Source organism: Artibeus jamaicensis, unplaced genomic scaffold (assembly GCF_021234435.1).
Source record: "Artibeus jamaicensis isolate MK-2021 breed Jamaican fruit bat unplaced genomic scaffold, CSHL_Jam_final contig_354, whole genome shotgun sequence".
NCBI lineage: Eukaryota > Metazoa > Chordata > Mammalia > Chiroptera > Phyllostomidae > Artibeus > Artibeus jamaicensis.
This window is the reverse complement of record NW_026521803.1, coordinates 39,173,172-39,200,282: the sequence shown is the minus strand read 5'-3', so window position 1 is coordinate 39,200,282 and position 27,111 is coordinate 39,173,172. Positions and strand designations below refer to the sequence as shown.

Sequence of the window (27,111 nt, the reverse complement as noted above, 5' to 3'; positions counted from 1 at the left end):
GCGGAAGTGTGCGATCGGGGGCGGGACGAGAGCCCGGAGGGGCTGTGGATTGCGGAAGTTTTTTGCGGAGGGTCTGGAGGCTTTTAGAGCTCCGTGTGATTTTGGAACACGTTCCGGAAGGGAGGCTGCTGCTAGAGGTCCGAGAGCCACCGGCCTGCGCGCGTTTGGGGGTACCCCAGGCGCGACTCGACGTCGCCGCTGTTGGTTCTGCGCCCCCGTTCCTCCTCGAAGAACCGCTTCGGGGCTCCGCCATGGCATCCACCTCGTCTAACCTTCAGGTATCACCGTTGCCCCTCCGCCAGGAGAGTCTGAGCCGATGGGAGGCCCGGGGCGGGGAGGTGGGTGGGAGCGGCCGCGCCCCCGGGGTCGGGCGGGCGAGGGCGGGGTCCAGCCGCGGGTGGGCGCGTCCTGTGCCATTCTCCCGATTCCGGGGCCTCCGATCCCATTGGCTTTCTGAGATCTTGACTTCGGTGGAGGCTTTTCTTCTTTTCCTTCACACCAGCCGAATTTGAAACGAACTGGTCAGATCTGTGACGAGACCCTTCAGTCAGTGTGAGAGAGCGGAAAGCAAGTAACGTTGCAAAGCACCGCTCTGGACCAGTTGAAAATAGGCTGGTCCCAGTTCTTGCCTAGTCCCTCGGGCTGGTACGGCAAGCCCCTCTCGAGCTGTCAAGTGAGTGGAAGCGCGAGGACAGCCTTGGACTCTGGAATCCGTGGGTTCATTGATCATACAGATGGGTGTGCACACACTCACTCCTCTTAGGCTCCCAAAATTTAATGTGTAAGATCAGGGAATGTTTTTTAACTTTCTCTGTGGCTCCATCTCCCTGCTACCACCGCAGTCAGCACACTATTTTGTACACAGGCCATGGAGTTCTAAAATTTTAGACTTAATTGTTAGACTTCTGTGGACTGGACATTGAGAAATTTCCGAAAGTATCTCCCATCCCCGGAATGGATCTGGGGCTTCATTGGGGTTTAGAATGTGACTTGGGGTTCAGTGGGGTTTAAAATGTGACTTGACACCGAGCCCATTGGGTCAGTTCAGACTAAAGAGTAAAGGGAGATACCTGTGAAGGTTCCTTGTCTTGGCCTTGCAGTAGTTGATCGAATGGGCATTTGTGTAGCACCTGGTATCAGCACCAAGGATAATAAGGACCTGCTTCTCAGGACCATTGATCCTGAAGGAGACTTCTGAGAGTAGACCCATTTAAATCTTTCCAACAAGATTGCATTAAACCAAAATACAACAGTCTTCACTTAATGATAGTTTTTTGTAGCCCCATTCAGAAAGGCTGTTTTGGTAAATGTACTTGGAAAAGTTATTGGTGATTTGATAGAGGTATTGTTCTTTGAATATTGAAGGTGGTTTCTTTTGAAATGCCCATCTCATCATTATCCTTTTCGGTTTGTCAGTTAACTAGTTTTATTCCACCAGCTCTTCGTTTGTCAGACTTCGCCAGACTTCGCATGTGACAACATGATTTTAATCCATTTATTGATACAGTTTCTCTTTTGGAAGATTTTGCAGTTTTGTTTTACAGTCAGTTTGCATTATATTTGAACTGGATTACTGGGTATTCTTGACTCAGCTAGAGGTTGACCCGCATTAAAAGCATAGTTTCTACTGTTAAACAGGGAGAGATACTGAGTTATAATTCTGTTAGTGGTTGATTCACAGATGTATGTTCTCATTCCACCTTTTCAACTTTTGAACCTAGGAAACATGGATGACAAATACTCAGATAATGAATACTTTCCCACCAAACGAGGCAAAAAATCCCTGTATCCAGATACTTGTAATCTAATGGAGGGATGCAGATAACTAAAGATTATAAAATAATACAATAAATAATAGAGTTAGAGGTTATTGGGGGGTCGCAGGAAGGAGGGTCTGTCTGACTCTCCCAGGAGTAATGAGAAACATTCCACAGAGGAAGGATTGTGAGCTTAGTTTATCCAGTGAAAGGTACTGACACTAGTTGTCCCCCTGTTATTCAATGTGATTTCATTGAATCCTCAAAACAGCTCTTTAAGGTGAATATGATTCCAATTTTGCAGTGAGAAATTGAAGCTTATTAAGGTTAGATTTTCTCATAGACATATAGTTAGTTATTGTGGAAGACAGTTTTGAATCTAGGTCTTTGTGCTTACAACTTTTGCTCTTTTCGCTGCAAGATTATGCATCCTTGGACAAGAAAGTGGGACTCATTCCAGGCGGAGAAAAACAACATACACCCAATTTAGAAGTGTAATAAACCTTGCAGAGGGTTGGGAGAAATTGCAAGTGATGCAGTATGCATAAAACTTACAGCTTACTCAGAACTGGATTTTTTGGAGTGTCTACTATGCCATGCATCTTGCTAAGTCTTGGGGAATCATAAAAGAAATAATGGTATTCTTGATGTCCAAGGGAGTATATTTTGGTGTGAAAGCAGACATGTGGAGTGGCCAAAAGGACACTTTGTGATCACTGGGAGTGTGTCCAGGGGCAGTGGAAATCTAGACGAGACACCAGACTAGGCCCTGTGAGGGTGCTGGGAAGCGCTTGGCAGCAGGAGGACCAGGACAGCGCTGGCCCTGCAGCAGCTGGAGCTTTATGGGTGGACAGTGGGAGCGGGTGTTCCAGGTGGAGGGGACACTGAGGCATGAAGTCTGACTTGCGGGGTTGTCCCCGTAGTTTGGTGTGGCAGGAACTGAGCGTGCAAGGTGGGGAGACGAGCTGGGGAGGCCATATCACAGACATGACTGGTTCTCCTCCAGGTCTGGGTGGGAGTCCCAGACGGTAATGTGCCTGGGTTTTTGTTTTAGAACGAAACTACCACATGTTCAGGGAACAGCTTGCCTGGTTGCCAGGCTGGAGCAGGGAGACCAGGTAGACAGGGTTCTGTGTGATGGGAGACGGTGAGGCTCAAAGTAGAACCATCCCCGTCAAAACGAAGAAGAAAGGAGTAATCAGACCCCAACTGAAGAGGACAACGAATAGTCAGGCTTGCATCTGCATTTAGAGAGTGAGGGAGGAGGGGCAGTCTGGCTGCCCTTTTGGATTCCTGGATTGGATATCTGAGCGGGTAGGAACTGGTTCTGGGATTACGAGACGAGGGGCATATTTGGGGCCAGGGTGGTCCTGAACTTCCGGAGTTTGCCTTGCCTGTGGGGACAGCTGAGAGGTGTCCAGTGAGCAGCTGGGTGCGTATGTGCAGGACCAGGGAGAGAGGGAATCTGAGAGTTACTAGCATGCAGATGGTAGCAGCGGTTGTGTGCATCTTTATAGAAGGAAGAAAAACAAGGGACAGGGTGGAAACCCTGGGGATTAAGGGGCGTTTAAGGAGAGACTAAAGGAGTCTGAGAAAGGACCATTACATAGTCGGGAGTGAAGCCAGGAGAGAATGGCGCCGTGAGGGCCAGAGCAGGTGGCATGTCCTGGGGTCAGTTATTACTGCGAAGAGGGAGGTCAGTGACCAAGAGGTTGGGCACTCAGGGAGCAGGCGGAATCGAGGAACTGGGTTGGAGCTGGGCTTCCCTTTGGGGCTTTGCAGTGGACGTGAAAAGGTAGTAAGGTGGAGGGGAACCCAGGCCCTGGGGAGCTGTGTGTTTGGCTTGTGTGTAGACAGCAGTCTAAGGCAGGGTTTGTACACCTTTTTATGCGGAGGGAGGCCCCACCAGTGGGGAAAGCTTCGGTGGGGGGAACAGCAGAGTGGCTTTGGTGGGTGGCTTCCCTCCCCAAAGGGAAGGTGGGGATGGGCTCAAGAGCATGGGGAAAAGAATTGGCTTTGACGGACAAGGGTTGGGGCATCTTTCCTCCTGAGAGAGGTGATTCTAGAATTTCCCGGTTTCCCAGGGTTTTCTGGTGTTGACATGGCACAGTCTCCTAATCTAAAAAGAACAGTCCTGGATGTTCCCAACCCTTCCCCTTCGGTGTTGATGACTAGATCCTGACTCAGCCTGGGGTCAGGTATTCATGCAGTCTGGTGCCAGCCTCTGTGCTAGGCTCTGGAATATGAAGGAGTGGATCCAGCAGGCATAACTCCATCCTCATGGCGTTTCCGTTCCAGTGGAAGAAGGCAGGCGGAAAGGATGCACCCCCCACCCACACACAACAGGAACGAGCTGCTGGAAGGGTGTTAAATGGAAGAGTGAAGGTTTTAAAATTGAATAAACTTAGGATCATCAGCATAAAGATAATCAGCTTAAATAATCAAAACTAGATTACAGAGGGATTGATCAGAAAGAAGTAACCCTCCCCCCCAAACCCTGAAGAACCCTAGCAGTTCAGCACCCGGTGCCAGAGGAAGAATTGGCAAAGCAGACTGAGCGGGAGCAGCAGAGAAGCGGAGGTGGAGAAAGACGGTGCTCGGAGCTCGGCAGGGGCAGGTGTTGGAGGTGGCACAGAATGTCGTCAAAGGATCACGATGAAATGGGCGCTGGCCTTTGGATCGGGCAGCGCAGAGAACACCGGTCTGAGCCGCTGTGTTGAAGTGATGAGGGACGGAAGCCCAGACTGAAGGGCAAGTGGTGGGGAGAGGCACTGGAAGGGGCTGGCTCTGAAAGTTTGCAGAGAAACAGCGCTAAGCCAAAGGGCGTTTCAGTGCCCAGGCAGGATTTCTGGCGGAGGGCTGCTGTGGGCTGCGGGAACATCCAGTGGAGAGAGACGGCTGGTAGAGGCGGCGGAGGTGGAGTGCCGAAAGGAGGGTTACGAGAGCGCGATGGGGAGTTTTTTCATTTGTTCAACAATTGTATCGAATGCCACGTGTGCCGGGCACTGTCCTGGGCACTGCAGGGGTAACACAGAGCTGCAGGTGAGGTCCCTGTCCTCGTGGAGCTTACCTTCCTACCCACAGAGACAGCCAGTGGGTGAGCGTACAGTGCATGTAGCGCCAGACACGGTGACAGGGTGGGTGTGCGGGGGTGAGCAGAGAGCTGGCAGCGGGGCGCAGTGTGCCTTTGGAACAGGAGACTAGTGAGGGTCTCTCTGGGGACTGTCATTGGAACCGTGGCTGACAAGAGACCCTCAGGTGTCCATCTGGGGGAAGAGCGAGGCAGAGTGTTCTGGACAGAGGGACCTACAGTGCACAGGCTGCAGAGTGAAGGGGGACCACAGGGTTGCAGGGGAGGCCCAGATGGAGCCAGGTCCTAAGTCTTTTAAGTTCTTGGGTCATGACCCAGCACTTGGGCGTTCTTGTTCCCGGCGGGGGAATCCAGCTAAGGGTGCCCTGCACTGGCTGCTGTGTGGACTTGAGGGTGTCAAGTGAGGGGGCAGGTGGACCACCAAGGAGACGGGGCGGTAGTATGGACACACGTGATGGTGGAGGGAACCAGGGTGGGAGCGAAGAAGATGGTCCTCTGAGAGAATTACTCGGACTCCCAGACCACAGCAGACACGGCTCACCTCACTTCACAGAAAATGCGCTCAGAAACGAGGGTGAAGTGGGCGTTCGGCAGGGAAAACAGAGGCACAGGCTCATGTCATCTCCTTGATTAAGGGTTTAACACGTGGTGTCCAGAACAGTCGCTACACGTGGCTCTTTAAATTGTACTTCTCAGTCACACCGACCACAGTGCTGGAAAGCGTGTGTGGCCGGCGGCCCCTCCGTTGGACAATGCAGGCGCGTGTCCGTCACCAGTGAAGGGCTGGTTTACTGGCATCGGTCCCGTTTTTGGAGTCAGATTAAAACCAGATCGGAAGCGCTTTACTGTGACGGAGGTTAACGTGCCTGCAGGAGGGCTGACCGTGAAGGAGGGGGCTGCATGGCTGAGCTGGTGCGCGGCACAGTCGTTCAGAATGAAACAGAGAGAACACGACCGCCGGAGCCGACGGAACTTCTCTCTGCGGCCTGGCTTAGCCATGGGGCCTTCCCAGCGCATTTCTGTACGAGCGGGCCCTGGTGACCACGTGCTCCGACAGCACTTGGGAGTTGTTGACCAGACTTTTCAAAATTCAGCTGTACATTCATGTTCCTTGAGCTTTGAAACATGTGGCTTCTCAGTTCTCGAGCACGTGATCTATGGGCTTCGCTCCTGCTGTCACGCTGGGTGCGGTGTGTGCCCAGTGGGCCTCTTCTCCCATTTCCGGTTTTCTGCCTTCCCTTCTCTCTGCAGCCCCCGAGTGACTGCTTCCCAGTGGAACATTCTTACCTGTGGTGGGTTGGGGGGCTGAGGAATTTGTTCTTACCCCAATTACATGCTTATTTCTAATAGAGTGTGACCATGATCATTTTTTTCCTACTGGCTTTTACTTCTGTTGAATACAATTTTACTACCTAAATTAATCCAGTTGGAATGTTTTAATAAACCATGGTTGTTTTTTACTTCTGTGTATGTATATGTTTTTTTTAAACTAAAGATAGTTGTTTAATGAAAACTTTATTTTGACGTAATTATAGATTTACACTCAGTTGTGAGAAATAGTAGAGAGATCCGATGTATTCTCCACCCCGTTGCCTCCCTTGGTGGCTGCTTGCCGGACCGTAGTACATATCACAACCAGCGTGGTCGCACTGGTCCAGCCCACCCATCGTGTTCCGGTTTCCCTGGTTTCACTCGTGCTGGTGTGCATCTGTGTGTGGGTCAGCCTTGGGCACCTGCAGCCTCAGGCATCTGCGACTGCAGTCCTGACACAGGACAGCTCCTTCGGTCAGGACCCCCTGCCCTCCTGACATTTCATGACCACCATCACCTCTTTCTCCCCTGCCCCCGCCATCCAGGTATCAAGACTTCCTGCCTTTGGCCCTGGCTGCTGGGGCTCAGTGCATTGAGCGCTGGCCTACGAGCCAAAGGGTCACAGGTTCCATTCCCAGTCAGGGCACATGCCTGGGTTGCCGGTCAAGAGAGAACCATACATTGATGTTCTTCTCCCTTTCTTTTTCCCCTCCTTTCCTCTCTCTAAAAAAAATTAAATAAATAAAATCTTTTATTAAAAAAAAAAAAAAAGGGCTCCTTCCTTTGCGGTGCTAATACTCCATGGTACGGATGTGCCCCAGCTTGTGCACCACACAGTCGTCGATGGACAGACGTGTGGTGCGTTCACGCACATGTTTCCATGTCAACATAGGTCTCCATTTCTCTGGACAAGAGATGGAGTGCAGCGGCTGGTTCATAAGGTAGTTGCACGTTTACATGTGTAAAAGCAAACGAGTTTCCCAGAGTGTCTGTGTCATTTTACCTCCTGCCTGTAATACGAGTGGGCAGTTTCTCTGTAGCCTCGTCGCCATTGGTATTGTCACTGTTTTTTTATTTCAGCCCTTCCGATAGGTGTGTAGTGACATCCCATTGTCGCTTTAATTTGCATTTTCCTAATGGCTAATTATGAATAGCTTTTCGTGTGCTTATATGTGTATATTCTTTTTGGTGAAATGCCTATTCCTGCCTTTAGCCCATTTCCTACTTGGGTTCTTTTTTAAATTTTTGAGTTCTTTATGTATTCCAGATATTAGTCTTTTGCAGGGTATGTGGTTTGCAAATATTTCTACCTGTCTGTAGCTTGTCTTTTGACCCTTTTAACAGTATCATTTACAGACCAAAAGTTTTTAAGTTTGATGAAAAAGTTTATTATTTTTCCTTTTATATATTGTGCTTTTGGTGCCATGTCAAAGAACCAAGATTTTATAGATTATAATTTTATTTAAATCCATAATCCATTTTGAGTTAATTTTTTTATCAGTGGGGGTTTAGGTTGAACGTCTAGCACGTTTTCTCTCTCTTTCTCTCTCTTGTTTGCTTATGGACATGCAGTTGCTCTCCCACCATTTCTTGAAAAGCCTGTTGTTCCTCTATTTACTTGCCTTTACCTTGTGGTCAGTCAGTTTGATATATTTGTATATATTTATTTCTGGGAGTTTTTTTTAAATACTTCAAAAGTAGTCCCCGTGCATTATGACATTTTAAGAAGTTGTGAAATTAGGAAATGAAAAAAAATTTTATCCAAGATAAGTTCTGTTGCATTTCTGTCACATCTTTTGCTTGTGCCTTTTTTCCTGTTATTTCAGAAAGTTGACCTTGTGCTGCACGTAAAAATGTATCTTTCCAAAGACTTTAATTATAAATATATTCTGTGTTATTACAAATGTTTCTTAATATTATTTTAATGTATTATTTCTATAATTTTCCACTTTGTGGCATCTCTTTGCTGTTTAAAACTCAAGTTACCAAAGTTTGTTTTTGTTCTTTAAAAGACCTTTCTGGTTACTGTCTTTATACAGGAAACCTTTTACTTAATTACTGGGTTAAAAGATGTGGGGGAGTTTGGTGCGTTCTTTTTGATGCTTTGTTGCCCCATTGCTCCTGCAGGGTTTACCCCCTTTACATTTGACTGTTACACACCCTAGATAAAGCAGCACTGGATTTTGAGAATTTCCTTAAGTACCTTTTAAGCTGAATTTTCAGATTATTTGATTATCCTGTGCTAGTCCTAAACTTGATTTAGGTTGAGTGAAAATTATGTGAGACTCTTAGCTATTAGTACTAGATAAACCTGCATTCAGGTAGCATTTACCCACATAACAAATTTAAATTGGATTTTGTAAATAGTTATAATTTATAATCAAATGTTATTGTGGTTTGGGAAACAAATGAATTTGTTTTCAGATTGTTTTTCTTTAAAACAACTTTCCATATGATTATTTACTTCACACTCACACTTTTGCTTTGATTTTGACTGTGTGATTTGGATATTGTGATCATGGTGGTGTGATTTGGATGGTGTGATTTGGATGATGTGGTTTTGATGGTGTGATTTCGCTTTTCTCCAAACAGAAGGCGATCGACCTTGCGAGCAAAGCCGCTCAGGAAGACAAGGCTGGGAACTATGAGGAGGCCCTGCAGCTCTACCAACACGCTGTGCAGTATTTTCTCCACGTGGTCAAATGTAAGGCCGTAGTTTGAATTTTTATTTAAAAACACTGAAAGAAAATTCTACTTAATACGTGAAAATTGCAATACAATGCCAGAAAATTCTAAACCATCAACTTATGAAAAAAAATCCCACTGGCTTTCTTTTTTACGTCTAGACAGGCTTTTGGTGCTCAGCTAACGTGCACATGTCATTACGGTTATTACTTTGCATAATCGAACATACGAAAATGTCATATAGTCAAGGGAAACATGTTTTGTTTAGTGTACCCAGATTGTGTGATCTGAACCTACTCATATTCTAAGCATCTTTGTGATCTAAAAACGGGTTGGGAAACTCTTTTTCATGTATTTTTCAGTTCTTGGGTGTTTACCATGTGCCAGACTGTGTTCTAGGCACTGGGATGTACAGTGAGGGGGGAAATGGGTAAAAATTCCTGCCTTCATGTATCTTAAGCCTAATGCTGAACTTGGGGAAAATAAGATGTTAGAAAAGACATGGTAAACTTTTAAGTTACTTTTAAATAAAAAATTTAAGCGATTGGCCAGTTTAGCATTTTCCTTTGAGCTTTCCCATTTAACTTCTGCGGTTTTTCTGTCGAATTACAGTGAAACTAAGAGTGAATTATAACGTGGAGGACGTGGGGCTCACCCCACACGCTGCGTGTGGCCCGGGGGGCCCCGTTTCAGGCGGCTCTCGGAGACCTGCGTGTGGTGCTGTGGGGGCCCGGTCACTGATCGTGCCCCGAAATGAAGCTCACGTAGGCGTTCGTGGAAATGGTTCCTAGTGTTTTATTTCTGTTTGTCTCGGAATTGGTTTTGTGTGAGACAAGCAGCGTTCAACTCTCTGCACAAAATGTAAAGGAAGAGTGTGAAACCCACAGAAATGCTGACTGATTTCTTACTGTCCAAGCATTAAATGGAAAGCAGCCTCGTGTCTGGCTCAGATCTCCTTCTGAGTCAAACCCCCGGCCTGGGAAGGAATCGAAGGGAACTGATAATCCTTGGTTACGATGAGCCAGAGATGATCTTGCTCCCACAAAATAGGTTTTCCTTGTTTAGAAGTGTATGGAAGAGCTTGAACATGCCCGGATAGAACACTGATGGAGGACTCTCCCTCTTTCCCTTTGACAGATGAAGCACAGGGTGAGAAAGCCAAGCAGAGTATCAGGGCCAAGTGCACGGAGTACCTTGATAGAGCCGAAAAACTGAAGGATTACCTGAAAAACAAAGAGAAAAGACCACAGAAGCCAGTGAAAGAGGGACAGCCAAGTCCAGCTGATGAGAAGGGGTATGTATTTTAGAGACTAAAAAACCTTTACCTTCGGTTAAAAGATAACATTGAGTTTTGTTTGTGAAATCCATTTCTTCTGTTTAAACGAGGTGTTGATGAGCCATGGCTCATGGGCCACATATGACCTGCAGCCTGTTTTTTGTTCTTTAATTGTATTTTTTCTCCATTACCATATAGTCCCTTTATACTCCCTCCCTCCCTCCGCTTCTTTTTGTAAATAAAGTTTTATCGGAACAGAAGCACACCCATTCATTTACGTATTGTCTGTGGCTGCTTTTGTGCGGTACCAACAAGGTTAACAAGGGTAAGTAGTTGCAACAGAGACGGAATGACCCACAAAACCTAAAATAGTCACTGTCTGGTCCTTTACAGAGGAGCGTCCCCACCCCCTGCTCTGCCAGGCGCAGGGGATGCTATACCTCAAGCCACTCTCCTGACCACTGGGCAGTAGCAGGACAAACATTTGTGGGTTCGTACTCAGTTCCTAACCTCTGGCCATTGTGCAACGGTGACGTTTAAAATTACAGAAGTGGTCTGGGAATCAAATCTTTGATTAGTAGTATGGACCGTTAGTCTGTACTAATAACCACGTGGACAAAATGAAAAATGACTCCAATAATGTAAGTCATTTTTTTGGATACCTTATATAAAGTTTTTTGATGTGGATTTGCTTTTAGTTTGTTATTGTAAAGAAATCGACAGAACAGTTTATAAACATCAAAACCCAATTTTGGAATCTCTTTCCAGAGAGTGATGTGTCACTTACAGACGCAGAGTTTATTCTTCAGCATGTTCGCGCCAAGCCCTGTGCAGAGCAGGGAACATATTCTACGCAGATCCTCTGACCGTTCTATTAATTGGTGCTGGAAGCGGTTCCAGATGACAACATACTCTGAGAAAATGAGGTTCTGGATGGAGTTATGTGGCCCGTTGGGTTTGAAGGCAGGAGGCTCTGGTTAGCTCAGAGGATGTGATGCTCACAGTTCATGGTCTACAGGGGCACGAGCGACCTAGCCAGTCCCCCGTGGTCACCAGGAGTGGTGCACCTTGAAGGCAGTGTCGTGGGGGCTTGGTGGCCACTACCACAGGCCGGTTTGAAGGCCCTGAGCAACACAAGAACTAGGGTTAACTAGCTGCTTCAAACTACATGGGAGAGTTTGAAGAAAATCGTAAGCTCAAGGTTTTATATTCTCTGTTCAAGCCATTCAAGCCATGGTTCTGGGAAACAAGGATTTCTGTGACTCCAAAGAGCTTTGTTACCTTCTGCAACTGTAGCACTGACATCAGGAAAATCAGACCCCAACTGATATTGTGGGTTAGTGAACTTCAGCAGAAATTCAACTTCATCAGCCTTCTTTTAGAAGAGGGGGGCATTTATTGGAAGACTGGGACCCCAAACTTTAAGTGAAACTCTTGGGAAGAGTCAGTTGACCACAAGAGACTGGGTCCCCAACTCCCCTGAAGCTGCCTGGCCAGCAGAACATCCTCTCCTCCCTGAGAGCGGCGGCTCTCCTGGTCCCCCTTGAAGCCCCGAGAGTGCTGTCTACTGAGGTGCAGCTCTCAGTTAAGCAGCAGGACCCACTTTGGCTAATTTAAGCAAGGTAGAGTTTAGTATAGTGTATTACCTTACAGAATTTGGGGGCCAGGGAATGAAGCTTGGGTTCCATGTGTGTAGGAGAAATACCCAGCTCCAGCAGGGTCATTCTGGCAGGGACCCGCTGCTGCCAGCTGACTGCCAGCTGACTGCCGAGCAGTTCAGATGCCAGGGAGTGGGGGTGGGGCCTCCTCCACAGCCCACTTGGCAAAGCCACCTGGGGGTGAAGCCAGTGCTCCCGCACCCAGGTGGCATCCTGCATGCAGATCTCAGCTCACTGGCTCGCTTCCTTCTTCGGGAAACTTTGGTCTCAGGTGGAGCCCCGACTGCAGGGGAGCCTAGGAAGGGCAGGGTTCAGCAGTGCGGCCTTTCCGCACAGAAAACCTCGGTGGAAGGAGGTTAGCCTGACTGTCGGGCGAGCGGTTTGCCTTCTCGGCCTTGTAGCCCCTCCATCCCGTGACAACCATTTGGGGATAAACCTGTGAGGCTTTTTATCAGCCTTTATAGCTTGCATTTGAAAAACAATGTAATGCCCTATGTTTTGCTTTATCACTTTTTCGCTCAACATGCATTATGAGCGTCTTTCTAGTAAACTATTTCTGCAACATCATTTTTGTTAAGATTGCGGTGTATTCTGTCATATGCTAGTCCCTGTATTTGAACATATATTATTTCTGTTTTTCCCGTTGGAAACTGTGTGGGCATCATCATCCTTATAGTCAAATCCTTGAACTCATTTTAAATTATTTCTTCAGAATAAATCCCTGGTTATGAAGTCCCTGAGTTGACCTGACTGTTCCTTGAGCTCAGTTTATTTTCATTAGAAGCTTCATTTATCCTTTGGATCCCCCAGACTAAGGGTTATAGACCCTTGTATCTTAAATAACAAGTATTGGGTTTTTTCTTCCTAGTTATGACTTCTTGTTGTAATACATAGTTTGCTTGATTATTGTAGGGTTTTTAATTGTTGTTTACAACTCTCGTGTAATTCATCTGAAATCTTTCATAGGATGAGGTGTGGGGTATGCATCTATATGAATTAATACGGACTGAGGTGTGTTGTGGAATTGGGAGCTAGTTCCTGGCTTCATTCTGGTCTTTTTGCCCATTTTCTGTGTATGATTCCATATCAATGGATAATTTGCTATGTAATAGTTTATTTAACATATTTTTAGAATAATAAAATAAGCATAACTTTTAATGTGAATATCTTATTTTGCCACTTGCACATATTTCTAGTTAATCTTTCCTTCATTTTTCCTTATTTTGATAGCAGTGAGTGATCATTTGAATATATTAAATTCTTTTTATTAGGAATGACAGTGATGGGGAAGGAGAATCTGATGATCCCGAAACAAAGAAACTACAGAATCAACTTCAAGGTTGCTTTAGATTTCATTTTTAAATTTGCTATCTCATTTTTTAAAAACTCATAGTAAATTGTCTGTTTAAATTGCTTTCTTTCCCCTGTATCTAAATGAGGTTCAAGAACTGGCTTTAGTTCCAAGGGCACATGCTGGTTTTCATGGCGTTTCTTTTTAGGGTCTCTAATGGGTGTGTTGGTCTTTTTTTCTTTCCCATGCAGTAAAAATTTTGTTTGGGTTTGTTTTTTTTTTTTATCTGCCTTAAAAACCCTGTCCGTTGACCTATTCTCTTGTTTTTGTCTTATTTGCCCCATCAGAGAAGGTACCATTGAGACCAATAGCACACTACCAAATATGAGGGTGTTCAAATGCCCTGCCAGAGGCGCAGAATGAACTAGGACTTGCACTTGGCTTTTATTGCTGTTGCTGGAGCTTTTTCATTGATGGTTTATTTCCCGTCTCCTGCCTGCTCTTCCTCATCTCCTTTTTTATTCTCTTTTAGCACTGCCCTTTATCTCCTTCCACTTTCTGTTTTTACCTTTCACACAGAAAAAAAACCCAACAACTTTCATTCTTCTGGACTCTAGTCGAGTGGTATGATGGAGGGAGCCTAGATCTTGGCTCCATTCAGATCTGGATTTCACCCCAGGGCGGTTACGTAAACGATGGGTGTGTTCCCCAGCATCTCAGAGTCCGAGACCCTCGCTCTGAAACAGCAGTGAATAATACCTTCCTTTCAGGGCTAGTAAAGATTTCTGACGTTGTAAAAACTGCCTAATATTATACTTAACAAATTCTTGGAACTCAACCAAGGGTAGCTTTGTATATCTACAAAGTAATCTATTTAACTGCTGGCTTTTTCAGTTACTGAGATTGGGTTGTTTTTTAAATGTTAGGTAATGATTTTTCAAGTTGAATTTTATGTATTTGTTCGTTTGCATCTTGCCAAATAGAACGCATGACTGGGCCCGATTCCCACTCTATAGGTTGGTTGGGTTGGTGAACGGTGACTGTCCCGGCTTGGCCAGACCTTTAACCTTGCTGTACTGGGCTTTTCATTTTGGAATATTCTGCCCCACCAACCTCACTGGGATGAGTAGGAGACTCCTATAGGGACATCATCTCAACAGCACTACAGTTCATGAGGATGCATGTACAAACCCAGAACTTCAGTGGTAGATACAGGCCAAGGACGGAGCTGAATCCCCATGGCCATGCCTCTGCTCCAGGCGATGGGCACTCACACTTCGTACTCAGCAAGTTTGGGTGGTCAACCCAGTGGTCCATGCCAAGTGGCCTTATTTTGGTTGTGAGGCAAAAAGTACTCTTCTGTCCCTTTTTTTGAGGGGGTGTGTGTGGGGAGGGGTTGATTTGTTTCCCTTCTCTCCAGCCCCACCCACCCACCAGGTAAAAATTGGATTCTATCTTTAATTTTTTAAGTGATACAACTAAGTTTTTCATTGGGATTAAAAAAAAATCAGTAAGAAGAAGGACCAGAAGTGTATAAAAATAGAAATGCCTAAGGCATTTAAGTGAAGAAATTTGTTTGGAATTTTAAGATGTAGAATGTGAAGGAGCCCTAGATATTTTTTATATCTGAGAGCTCTTTTTTCCATCTTTTAATTTAATGGTTTGCTGATGGATTTCTATAATGTAATGTATAATAGAATATTGTATAATATATTTTTTAATTCTTTTTCCTTGAAACTTTTAAATCTTTAACTTCTTTTTTAGGTTATGGCATGAAGTGTAATATTTGACTGTTAAAGAGTTTATGATTTGAGTGTTCTGTTAGCTATATTTGATATTAATGCCTTTTTGACAAGTTAGTATAATAACTAGTATAATCAAGGCTACATAAATTTATGTAATTGGAAATAGTCAAGTTATTTGACCTTTATTTTTCAATAATTCTTCCCTCTTTAATTTTACAAACTATTAAGCAATGTCTAGTAATTAATATTACTTTTATTTAAATAATCTTTTATCACTAAACATTCTAAAGTCACCTTTAAACTTTAGGATAAAATTAATTTTGACATATTTAGAAAATTTTTTAGAAAAAACACTTTAGTTGACTAGATGATGCTGCTGATATAAAAAGTAAATTCACTTTTGTTTAACTAATCCTGTCTGATGACATAAACTATTTTCTCATGTACAGTTACTAATCTGAATGGAATGTAGAAAAGAGCAAGTGAATTGATTTTCTTAATTCATATTTAGTCTGAACTTTTAGATGCAAAATTATGTTTATGATTTTATTTAATGTATAGCTAAAGATTTTCATAACTTAGGGAAGTTGCAGAATATAACTCCTCTTAGAATAATAGGTATTTCCTAATGAGAAGAATACCCATAAAAATAATTTCACAGGTAACCAGTAGATTGTATAAGTGATGATGTTTTATTATACTTGAATAATACACATCACTTTGGAACAGACTGCTTAATAGTCTGTACTGGAGAGTTGGAAAGATAAACTAAAAGGCTTTGCTGATAGCTATATTAAAAGAAATCTCTGACTCATTGCAACAATTGCTGTGGCTTTTGAATATATGATGCTCAAAAACTGAATTATTTAAATAACTTGGTTAATGTGAAAATATTGTAACTAGGTCTGTTTAGAAGCCAAGTAGAAAATTTGGCAAAGTTTGGACAAATATTGCAAGTCTACAAGAGTACATGTTCTCTCTCTCCTTCCTCATCCTCTTCCCTTATTTCCCTTCCCCTCCCATCCCTTTTCCCTTTTGTCTCTCCATCTGTCTGTCTGTCTTCAGTTAAATATTACGACGTGTATTCTCTTTCTGTGGCTAAAGGAGAGCATTATTAGACCACCATTTTTTGTTGTTGTTTAGTTAAAAGGAGAAATCACCCCATTGAACAACTACTTTCAATACCCCAGAATTAGTGCTGTTATGTAATGTTGGTGCCTTTCCAAGCACTCTAATGTTTATTACGTCATTTGACCCTTACTCAAACCCATCTGAGTAGTTTGGGCGATGGTAGTATTTTTATTTCACAGTGAGGAAGTGGTTTCAGGAAAGTGACTTACCGGGGTTAGCTAGCATCCACCCCAGGTCTGACTCCTGCTGACTATGCCCTACTCCCAACTACATCCTCATCACGCTCTTTCAGAAAGGTTTTTAGTACAAAAATTTTTCCAGACAATTTTATATGTTTCTTTAACATCATTATTTCATGTTGTCTTCTAAATTTGATGAAATAGTCCTCCTTAAGGTTGACGTAATTTTTTGTAGGTGCCATTATTATGGAGCGACCTAACGTGAAGTGGAACGATGTTGCGGGTCTGGAAGGAGCCAAAGAAGCACTTAAGGAGGCTGTGATACTGCCTATCAAATTTCCACATCTGTTCACGGGTGAGGTGGCTTTTAAATAATCTGTTTGGGTAGTTTTTCAGAACTGCATCGGTGACAGGTTCAGCACTGTGAATCTTTCTCACCACATCACGAATCACCACTTTAAATAAATTCTAAGGCCGTGTTATGCCTTCATAGAAAGGGATTTATTTCCTGTACAAGTCCGTGTACATAGTTTTAATGTGGATACTGCAGAACAGTCTGAATGTCGCCAGCAGGCCGCAGGGCAGGTCGCCGCAGGCAGTGCCGTGCCGCGTGCTCACTGCATCCTGTGTGTCTACAGGAACGTAGACGTCGTAGTTGCCACAGGAGGGTGCGCGCCCCTGTTGTGAAGCTCGGAAAGCAGGTTATGAAATGCGTGTGGGTGATTCCATGTTGTTACATAAATGTGTGCACTGAGGTGTGGATGGATTAACATAAATAAGGTGGGTCATTTTACTCTTCCTTTTTGACTTCCTTTTCACCTGAGTTTTTTAACGGACATGCACTAGTTTTATAGGAGTATCTCCATTCCTTAAAAAGAGGAGTATTTACCATTTTTGGGTGACACGTGTATCCCTTAGAGGCGGAGGGACAGCTAATTGCACTGTGAGGAGCGTGTCACTAATCCGCCGTCTGGGGGTAGTTGGAGCTAGAGCTCCAGCAGCGGGTGGTTGGTCTGTGCCAGACCATTCCTTCTCCTTGTCCTTTTTGTGACTGGCAGCCTGTGTTTGTGAGTTGGCTGTACCCGCAGTCCAACAGCGAGACAGAGTTGGGGTTTTTTCCCTCTTACAAACTAGCTGGTTTATGTAGAGAGCAGATCTGTGCTGCTGGCCTCAAACCGAACAGGTCCTGACAGCGAGGCCGCGTAGAGCAGTGAGGGAGAGCAAAGAGCACGCAGGCCACCGCGGTCCACCCAGCTTCGAGGTCCGGCTCCCAGCCTACCTCCAGGAACGTGAACCTGCGGTCGGAAAGTTGGCGTCGTGGTCCGGTAAAGGTGCAAGTACAGTGAGTCGGCCTTGTTGTATATTACTTATGCCAGTGTTTCTCAGTCATGAGTCACTTGTGTATTATCCTATGAATTTTTTCATATGCATGGACCATATGTAAAAATATTATTCCTTAAATCACTCTCTTTGAGAGCAAATCTTTATTAAAGTACAGCATAAATATACAGAGACATGCAGAAACCCTAAGTGTTCGGCTTCATGAAGTATCACAAAGTAAATATGCCTGCACAGTCGTCAACCGGATCAGCAAATACTGCCAGTAACCCAGAAATCCGGCTGCCTCTTGCCTCCCAGGAGGCAGTCACTCTCCCAGCCCGAATACCAGGCATTGTTTTGCCTGTACTTGAACTTTTAATTCATCTCACTTTTTAAAGATTTTATTTATTATTTTTAGAGAGCGGAAGGGAGGGAGAAAGCGAGAGAGAGAAACATCAATGTGTGGTTGCCTCTCACACGGCCCCTACTGGGAGCCTGGCCCGCAATCCAGGCCTGTGCCCTGACTGGGTATCAGACCGGGGGCCCTTTGGTTCGCAGCCCACGCTCAGTCCACTGAGCTGTGCCAGCCCGGGCTCATCTCACTTAGTTTACTTAGTAACTTTATTTTAAAAGACTGCTTTGTGTTTACTATAAATGGAGAAACTAGTGTTTGTCTAATACACATGAAAAAGATAGTCATCTAAGTGCAAAGTATCTGTACACCACCTGAAAGCACTTCACATGCCCCCAGTGGCGTGTGGAACGCACTCACGGAACACTGACTTACTGCATACGTGTGAAATGGGAAAACTGAATTCAAGTAAAAGTCGAGGCTTTAGAAACAATAAATACAGCAGTATTTAGTTTTGCCATTAGTCATCTGCGTATCGTTCTTTTGCATGTGCTATGTACGCATCCACACTTGGCACTCAGCAGTTTGTTTGGTGTAGATTTGGTATTTTATTGTCAGGTGTAACCCAGCCTGATCTATTTTGGGCAGCATTAGAATTTCTCATTAGCAAAACTGAGATGTTATATTTTGGGAAAACTGGGGTTTAAGGTAGAGCCCCTGTCAGTACCCAGCTATTTGAATGAGAGTATGTGCTGCCCGTAGAGTAACCTGTGCTGCTTTGTAGAGCCAGGAATTGAGTAGAACTTCACAAGGGGTCAGCCAGACTGTCTCAGTTTCATTCCTCCAAAGGTCATAAATGTTCAAAAGAAAATATTTCCAGCTGCCTTTCCCCTGTGGGCTGAGATCAAGCAGTGCGCACAGTGGATGGTCAGAAGGGCCCTTTAGCTGAACCCTTCCCCCCACCAGACTGTGAGCCTGTGGAGGGCAGGGGTCCTTTTGTCTTCGTAGTTCTCTGTCTGCACGTTGTGGCTTCTGCATAGTGGTTGCAGGAGGGAGCAAGCGAATGAACTTCCTTTTGGAAGGATTGGTCGTGTAAATGCTTTTGACAAAGTGGTCTCGAAAAAGCACAAATGAAACTCATTTCAGACTCCCCTTTGATTTATTTAAAACTTTTGATTCCGCTGATAGCTTTAGAATGAAGACCTCTTCACAGCATCCTTCAGGGTGGATAATGTCTCTAGTACCTGAAATCAGCAGTGTGGAAATTCTCATGTTATGTTTTGCACGCATTTCAGGCAAGAGAACACCCTGGAGGGGAATCCTCCTGTTCGGGCCACCGGGGACAGGGAAGTCCTACCTAGCCAAAGCTGTCGCCACGGAAGCAAACAACTCCACGTTCTTTTCAATTCATTCCTCCCACCTTGTCTCCAAGTGGCTGGGGGAGAGTGAAAAGTAAGTCGTGAATCGGGTTTGGTTTTGTTCTCCAATTTTTCTTTGACTGGTAGTCACTGTTCACTCTGTTTCTTACATCATTAACAGACATTCAGAAAAGTGACAAGATGTAGGTGTTCATTTCTCTGGTCAAATCAGTGCCTCGCTTGGAGTTCATTTCATAGGGGAAAGATAATATATTTATAGTTTCATAAAGCATAAAATGAATTACCTGTTCGTAGCATTCTTCTTTTCTGGATCAAAACCTGACTGGGCCTTTTAATCTATAGCGTTCCTGTAACGTTGTATATTGTTTTGTTTTTGTCTTTTTATTAAGTCATGTCCTCTATTATTTTCTAGAAACTGAAAGTTTTTGTTTATTTTTAGGTTAGTTAAGAACTTATTTCAACTTGCCAGAGAGAACAAACCTTCCATTATCTTCATTGACGAAATCGACTCACTCTGTGGTTCAAGAAGTGAAAATGAAAGCGAGGCTGCCCGCAGGATTAAGACGGAGTTCCTGGTTCAGATGCAAGGTGCTGCCCCCGACCCCCCAGATCGTTGCTCGTGTGTGCCCGCTGTGGCAGCGGCGACGTGGGGAAGGTCCGCGCAGAGGTCGTGCACTCTGGACGGCTGCTCACCGTGCGGTGCTTCCTTCCGAGTATCTCCCGGCCGCTGTGGTCGTCTGGCAGGGTGTGCAGACGGCGAGGGGGTCCGCGCGCTCGCTCCCACCGGGACAGTGTCAGCGAAAGTGAAGTCTGTCGAGAAGTAGTTTGAAAACAGTATTAATAGTATTTGTCCACAGTCTAGGAGATTCAGTTCTTGGCAATATTTGCATCGTATTTCAGTTACTTGATATTTGATTGAATACAGTTTTTTCAGAAAGAGACTCAAGATGAGGTACTGTGATGTTAAACTGTCACATTGTTAGCAGAGCGTAGAGATGAGGCTTAATGAACACTGAAATGACAAATTATCTAAAATATTACCTATGTCTATGCAGGGGTTGGTGTGGACAACGACGGAATTTTGGTTCTGGGAGCTACAAATATCCCGTGGGTTCTGGATTCTGCCATTAGGCGAAGGTATGGTGCTGTAGGAAATATTTTTATCTTCCGATCTAACAAATGAGTAGGAATTCCCATTACATCTAGTGTGGAGTCATTCGATACAGCACTTTTTCAGTGTGCCCTGACCGTGTTCCACCCTGCCCTGGGGACAGAGAGGCAGGCATCTGTCTGCCTATTTGTTTGCTGTGTTGAAGACACGAGATTTCCACACACTGGAATTTTTCATGTTGGGAAAGGTAGTACCTGACCCTTTACCTGCAGTTTTGATGAAGTTTACTAGGCACTGATGCTTCAGGAATTCACAAATATAGTTTGATATTTCAATGAAGAACAACTTTTAGCAAAATTAAAATCATACAAGTTGAAGGATGATAACCAAGATAATATTTTTAGTTGGAAATGTATGTCTGCAATTTTTAAATTGCATGTGAAACTTGAGCTGCAGGCGTGGTATCTGTTCTGATGGTTTTCTTTACTGCTTCACAATTCCCTGTTCCAGTCATTTAATTTTGAGTGGTAAAAGTCAATACTTCCATTTTTGCCACTCTTCTCTCGTCCATCTGATAACTTGCCAGGATGCCAGATTATCATCTGGTACCAAGAAAGGAGATGTGCTGGTTATTTTTGAAGGTGGCTTAATTCCGAACCCGTCTCTAGAGATAATGGTGACTTTTTAGATTCTTCTCATTGCCAGAGAATTACCTGAAGGAAAAAAACATCTTCACAGGCCACTTAAATCTTTCCTCTCTGCTTTCACCCTGTGTCTAATGCTGAAATTTTGAGAGGGCAAGCAAAGTTATTGTTAATAAATGCAACATGGTGTTTATTTAGGACATAGTAGAATTATTTGTTCTGGATATGCCTTATAATAAAGTGGACATTTTGTGTAAGTCATGCTTATTCTAAAAGGTTTTGAGTAAGTTTCCTATTTTGAATTTAGAGAATTACTTTGTCATCTCTAATTTCATATTGTCAACTGTATTAATCTTTTGATCAGCAGTTCAGGTTATAATTCTATGGGAGACTGTAATTCTGGAGGACTAAGCCATGTGAAAAGACTGAACCACTCCAAACTAGTTCCCTGGCTATTTCAGTTTTATTTGTTTTATTTCTGGGTATTTTCCCTATTTAACCTAAATGCATATGGGTTTAACTCTGAAACATATGGGCCCATTTAACTTAACTCAGCTTAACTTTGTCAGCTTAACTTTGTAGAAATGAGAATATCTAAATATCTTGTTTCTTCTTGGAAATATCCTAATTTTCAATTGAAATATATGTAGTAATATTCTCATTGGATTTTTTTTCATTCTAAGATTTGAGAAACGAATCTATATCCCTTTGCCGGAGGCGCACGCCCGGGCCGCGATGTTCAGACTGCACTTGGGGACCACGCAGAACAGTCTGACGGAGGCAGACTTCCAGGAGCTGGGGAGGAAAACCGAGGGCTACTCGGGGGCAGACATAAGCATCATCGTGCGTGATGCGCTCATGCAGCCTGTTAGAAAAGTGCAGTCGGCCACTCATTTTAAAAAGGTAAGCTGCTTTTATCCGTCCTCTCGTGCTTTGAAATCAGTTTCAGGACCTTCATTGCTTTGTCTTCGAAGAATTCTAGGAAGGCTTTAGTTTTGTGTAATAAATGTGTGGACTCACATGACAGGTCTACTTCTGTTTCCCTGCAGTTAAGTTCTCAAAGGAGACTTGACTGTGGGTGCTGAACCCAGATGCAGCCGCACACAGGAGGTGCCCTGTGGGATGGTACACTTGACCCTTACATGACTTTGTTAACCAGTCACCCCAGTGATAACATTTTCAAAATGCTGTAGCAAAAGAGTTTTTTCATAGTTTATTAATTAGCCACCATTAATAGTCCTAAAATACATATTTTAAATTGTTCTATGCAGTGACTTCTGAAATACTTATTATTTTGTTGTAAGTGTAGAAGCTTAAGTGTCTAGTTATACCTCTGTGTAACCAGAATATCCTGGAGCAGAATCTGGTGTATCTGTGCCTCATTAACAAAGTAAAAATAAGAGTGGCCAGTGTCGTTTAAGCCTGACGTGCCTGGTACGGTGCTCTTCTGTCCTGCTTTTTCATTGGGTCTTCTTCACACAGGACAGGTACATGCAGCCACCTCCTGATGCTGCACTGGACATGTAGGTGTCAGCATGATTAAACTGGTACCTGGAGGCCGGCACCTGGTGCCAAGGTACAGCTAGAGAGGGGCAGAGGTGTGATTGTCCCCCAGGTCCGGTGGGCTACAGAATCTGAGGTACACACACACACACACACACACACACACACACTGTATACTCTGTGTCGGGTGGGCTACAGAATCTGAGGTCTCAGCCGTGCTGCTCACCTGACACACACACACACACACACACACACACACACACACACACACACACACACACACACACACACACACACACACACTCTGTGTCTGCACAAACGAGTTCAGCGCAGTTGGGTAAAACGACCAGCCTGGGGATGGGCGTCCAGTTTAAGGAGCGGTGTGCTAGGCAGCTTGGGCCCACCCTTCTGCTGAGGACAGCGGTATCCGGTGTTGCTCACGAATACAGATGTGACAGTGCCGAGACTCTACCAGCGCACATACCCCAGCAGTGCGTGACAAGACTGGTAAGTCGGGACTGAGAGACATGTGAATGTCTCAGTACCACAGTAAACAGTTTTGTTTTGTTTTCTAAGAATGAACTTGGATTAATACCTGATTTTGAATCCTGACTCCACTGTTTACGTGTTATATCTTCTTGAGCAAATTACTGCATTATCTGTTTCAGAGTCATTTCTACCATGTCTTAAATGGGGATGGCAACACTACTTTGAAGTGGTGCTGAAATGAATAGTCATAGCGCTCCTTCACGGTACCTTAATAGCCTGGGGTATAGTATTGTTCTCTTCTTCTATGGCCATTCATTGCTGAGAGAAATAACTTAGATCGAGTTGTGCCACAACCACCGCATTTTCTCTCAAATTCCCTTTGCCATGTCCTTTCCCACCCACAACTTGTCATTCATGCTACCAGGGACAGCTTCTGTGACCGTGAAGCCAGGCCCTTGTCAGCAGTGAAGGTGACACGGGCCATCACTTCTACCAGGAGGCCTTCCGTATCACCGCTGGCACAGTTTGTGTCCCCACAGCTCCGTCCTTTGCCCCTCTCTCGGCTGCCACGGACAAGCCCACCCGCTGCAGTGCCAAACAGCTGAAGGGCTCGTTGTGGTCCGTGGTTAAGTTGAAAAGCACAACAGTCAGAGCACACGAAAATCCCTGCAGCTGAAATTTTCTCTGAGGAAAGATGAGCAATAAGTGAGGATACTTATTTCTATTTTTGCTCTCAAGAATTATTTCCACTTAGTAAGCACTAGGAAAAGAAGGGAAATCATAGCCACAGGAAACTCTCTTTTAAAAATCTTAACTCGCATTCTCCCTGTGATTATTGTAGGGAAATGCAAAATATAGAAAAGCACTGAGAAAGAACATTAAAATCAAGCAAAGTCTATCCCGGCACCCAGAGATAACCACTTTTTGTTGTATGTTCTATTTATTTTCAGAAGTAGACATTTTAATGAAACAAGAAACGATAGCATATGTTCAGACTTGCTGATGGTGGCCTAAATTTTCACCTTTATTTAATTTGTCCAGATAACGATGCTGGGTCACTCCTCATTCCAGGTTCAGGGACCTTCGCGGGCGGACCCCAGCGCCTTAGTACACGACCTGTTGACGCCTTGCTCTCCGGGCGACCCTGGTGCCATTGAAATGACGTGGGTGGATGTCCCTGGTGATAAACTCTTGGAGCCAATTGTTTCCATGGTTTGACATTTTTGTTTCATTTTAAGAAAAAGTTTAAAACATTATACTTTGTAATTTATCAAAGGTTAAACTTTTCAGTAATATAAAGTTAACTAGGAAATGTTAGCCTATTTTAATACTATCTACTCACTTAAAAAGTTGAAAAATTAATTGAACTTGAAAGGTAAATAAATTACCTTTAAAATATTTTATTGGACTTTGAGGAAAATTTAAAGTGAATAAGCTATTTTTCAAAAACACAGGTTCCTGGCCTTACAGGTTTTATAGTTGGGGTACTATTGCCAGAATGCTCATATAGGTTGCATAAATTATTATCAAGATTTATTAAAAAGTAGGATTGGTGAAGATTTTTTCCCTCTGGATCTCATATTTGATAAATATCCAGAAACCCTATTGCATGTATCATAGTATTCATAATGGTGTTTTTCTATTTTATTTCTCAAAGCCTTGTAGAAAATTAAATAATGCAGTATTGGAAAAAATTATGAAACAGTTTTTATAGTAAAAAGTTACATTTCTGTTATTTACATTGAAAGAGTTAAAATAATTCATAAGGCTTTATTTGGTAAGGCATATAATTTTTAGGGAACTTACTGTGATTGAAAAGGTACATTTGTCATGTTTATGTTTTCTTGTTGATAAACACTCGGTTTTAAATCTTCAGTCACAGATCTTCAAAGAGCTTTATGTCAGGATGAACAGTAACTTGCAGGGTAGAAACTTTTGCAGGATACGTAAACATAGATATAAAGATGTATGTGATCATATATATGTATATAAATATATGTGTGGGTATGTAGATACATTTATGTGGTAATTATTCATAATGCTTATATGAGAAGTTATTCAGAAGCCCTTTTTTCTTTGTTTCAATCCTTGATTTGTTTATTAGTCTTGGTTCTTTTGACTATTTCCATACTTTTTTACAGGAAACAGCCATAACCTAGAACTTAATTCTTTTTTTAAGATTTTATTTGTTTTATTTTAGAGAGAGGGGAAGAGAGGAAGAAAGAGAGGGAGAAAAATATCAGTGTGTGGTTCCCTCTCATCTGGTCCCCACTGGGGACCTGGCCTGCAACCCAGGGCATGTGCCCTGGCTGGGAATCGAACCGGCAACCCTTTGGTTCGCAGCTGGTGCACAATCCACTGAGCTACACCAGCCAGGGCCCAGAACTTAATCTTTTAACAAATACCAAATATTAGCCTATTATCTTGCCATTTGTATTTTAATTGTGACTAATAGTTTAAAATTCTGATTGGTCGAGTTTCCTCAAATAACAGTCTGTTCCACGTAAGTGTAAGTGAGTGACTGTATTCCTTTGGAGTCGCGCCTGGCAACCCCGCTCTTGTTCAGGAAAACAACGGGGAAGGCCAGGGAGGGGATGGGGGGCCGCGCGGAGGGGGTCTCGGTCCGGCTGCTGAGGGGACAGGAGCTGCCCTGCAGGGGAGTAGGCGTCGCTGTCGGCAGCCGGTGCTGAAGCGATGATGACGCGAGATCGGATCCAGGACTGAACCCCCTTTCTTTCTGACAGACGGACATGTTGCGGTCACTGTCCAGCACCAAACCCACAGTCAATGAACACGACTTGTTGAAGTTAAAGAAGTTTTCAGAAGACTTTGGCCAAGAAGGCTAAACCAGAGACGACGGAGGCGACGTGTACTGCTGTGCCTGCCCTTTCTCATGGGGGCCTCCCTGCCCCTCCCGGGGGTGGCCGGACGGTCTCAGTGACACACGCAGCCACAGGGAGAGCAGGGGTCACTTCAGTGTCCCTCTGACCCGTGTGTGTGTTTGCTGTTACCAACTAAATGCTCTTTTTAACAAAAATGATAAAATAATTGATTCTGAGGAAATAACTGATACACGAATGGCAAAAATAGAAATTACCCAGTAAAAAGAGGATTAAAGTTAATTGAGATACAAGTATTTAAAATTGCTATGACTAGTGGTCTTTTAAAGAACATTTATCTTTTTTTTTTTACTAAAATGAATTGGGGCTTGTTTCATGTTTTTTAAAAAGTCTTCATCATTTTCATCAATGTCAATTTATTTACGTAATTAAAAATGACAAAGTGTTTACTCTCAGGGACGGGTAATCAAAGAGCAAGGAGCACTGTGATGGAGCTGGAGAGGTTTTGAATTGTGTTCCAACCGAGGCTCTTGTTGCTATTTTCAGCAGGTTGTAGATTTAAACAATTTCCTTAAAAGCTGCAGGCTTTTATATTTAACTAAATAATACCTTTCACTGTGCAATCTCAAGAGAAAGCCTTTCTAAATTAGGCATTGTCTTTATCTTGAAGGAAAAAATTGTCCTTTCAAATGTGTCTTTTTGTAGCAAGATTGACCTAACCCAGTAGCAAATAAGTAGGTCCCTTTTAATTAACCCTGACGTAAGATACTGTAATGGGGAGCTTTGCTAAAAGGAGTGGCCTTTCGCTGGATTATGGGACGTGTCCTGTGTGTGATGTGGGTTTATCTGTGTACATACATATATATGATTTTTTTAAAATAAGGTAGCAAGGGTCTTTGTTTTTTAAGTTCAGGAGACAGTGTGTCCTGGCCACACGTACATGTCACCAGTGTGATGCTTCGTGACGCTTTAGAAAGGAGGTGATGCCTCATTCAGTAGTCAGTTGCAAACATGACACTATGTTGTTTTCATGTTTTCAAATAAATTCTGAGGGTCTGCATTACCTGCTTTAGCACCAACACTAAGTCGTGCCTTGTGTATCTGCATTGGCTATAAGTGCAAAAGAGTATTGATTTAGCGAGAATAAGGTAGACTCCTTAATTATTGTAAAGCTCTACCTTGCAAATACTGTGGAATGACTTGCATTTTAAAATATATTTGCACATTCTGTGTGGTTGCCTTGGGGTGTTCTGTACAGATTGTTTCTGTTGATAATGAAATGGAAATCGTAGGCCTAAAACATGTTGTTCCTAAGTGAAGTAAATTGGTAGAACCTAGTGTTATCTGTA

General features: G+C 43.8%; 1 protein-coding gene across 2 annotated transcripts; it reads left to right on the top strand.

Annotated features, from left to right (window-relative positions):
• Positions 1 to 27,111, top strand: VPS4B (vacuolar protein sorting 4 homolog B). Of its 2 annotated transcripts, none has more exons than XM_037156416.2 (11): positions 1 to 278; positions 8,752 to 8,863; positions 9,982 to 10,138; positions 13,050 to 13,117; positions 16,360 to 16,479; positions 19,092 to 19,248; positions 19,615 to 19,763; positions 20,231 to 20,312; positions 21,614 to 21,833; positions 23,994 to 24,134; positions 25,667 to 27,111. In XM_037156416.2, exons 1-11 carry the CDS (start codon positions 252 to 254, stop codon positions 25,766 to 25,768), a joined length of 1,335 nt encoding a protein of 444 aa, XP_037012311.1. In that variant the 5' UTR covers positions 1 to 251; the 3' UTR covers positions 25,769 to 27,111. The 2 variants fall into 2 exon arrangements, with proteins under 2 accessions (XP_037012311.1, XP_053520251.1); XM_053664276.1 differs by having other exon boundaries at positions 23,964 to 24,134.

Excerpts from the sequence above, each read along its gene's own strand:
- VPS4B (XM_053664276.1), top strand. The coding sequence starts at position 252 with ATGGCATCCACCTCGTCTAACCTTCAG. Across the intron at positions 8,864-9,981 it reads TTTTCTCCACGTGGTCAAAT|ATGAAGCACAGGGTGAGAAA; the intron begins GTAAGGCCGTAG and ends TCCCTTTGACAG. Across the intron at positions 19,764-20,230 it reads GTTCCTGGTTCAGATGCAAG|GGGTTGGTGTGGACAACGAC; the intron begins GTGCTGCCCCCG and ends ATGTCTATGCAG.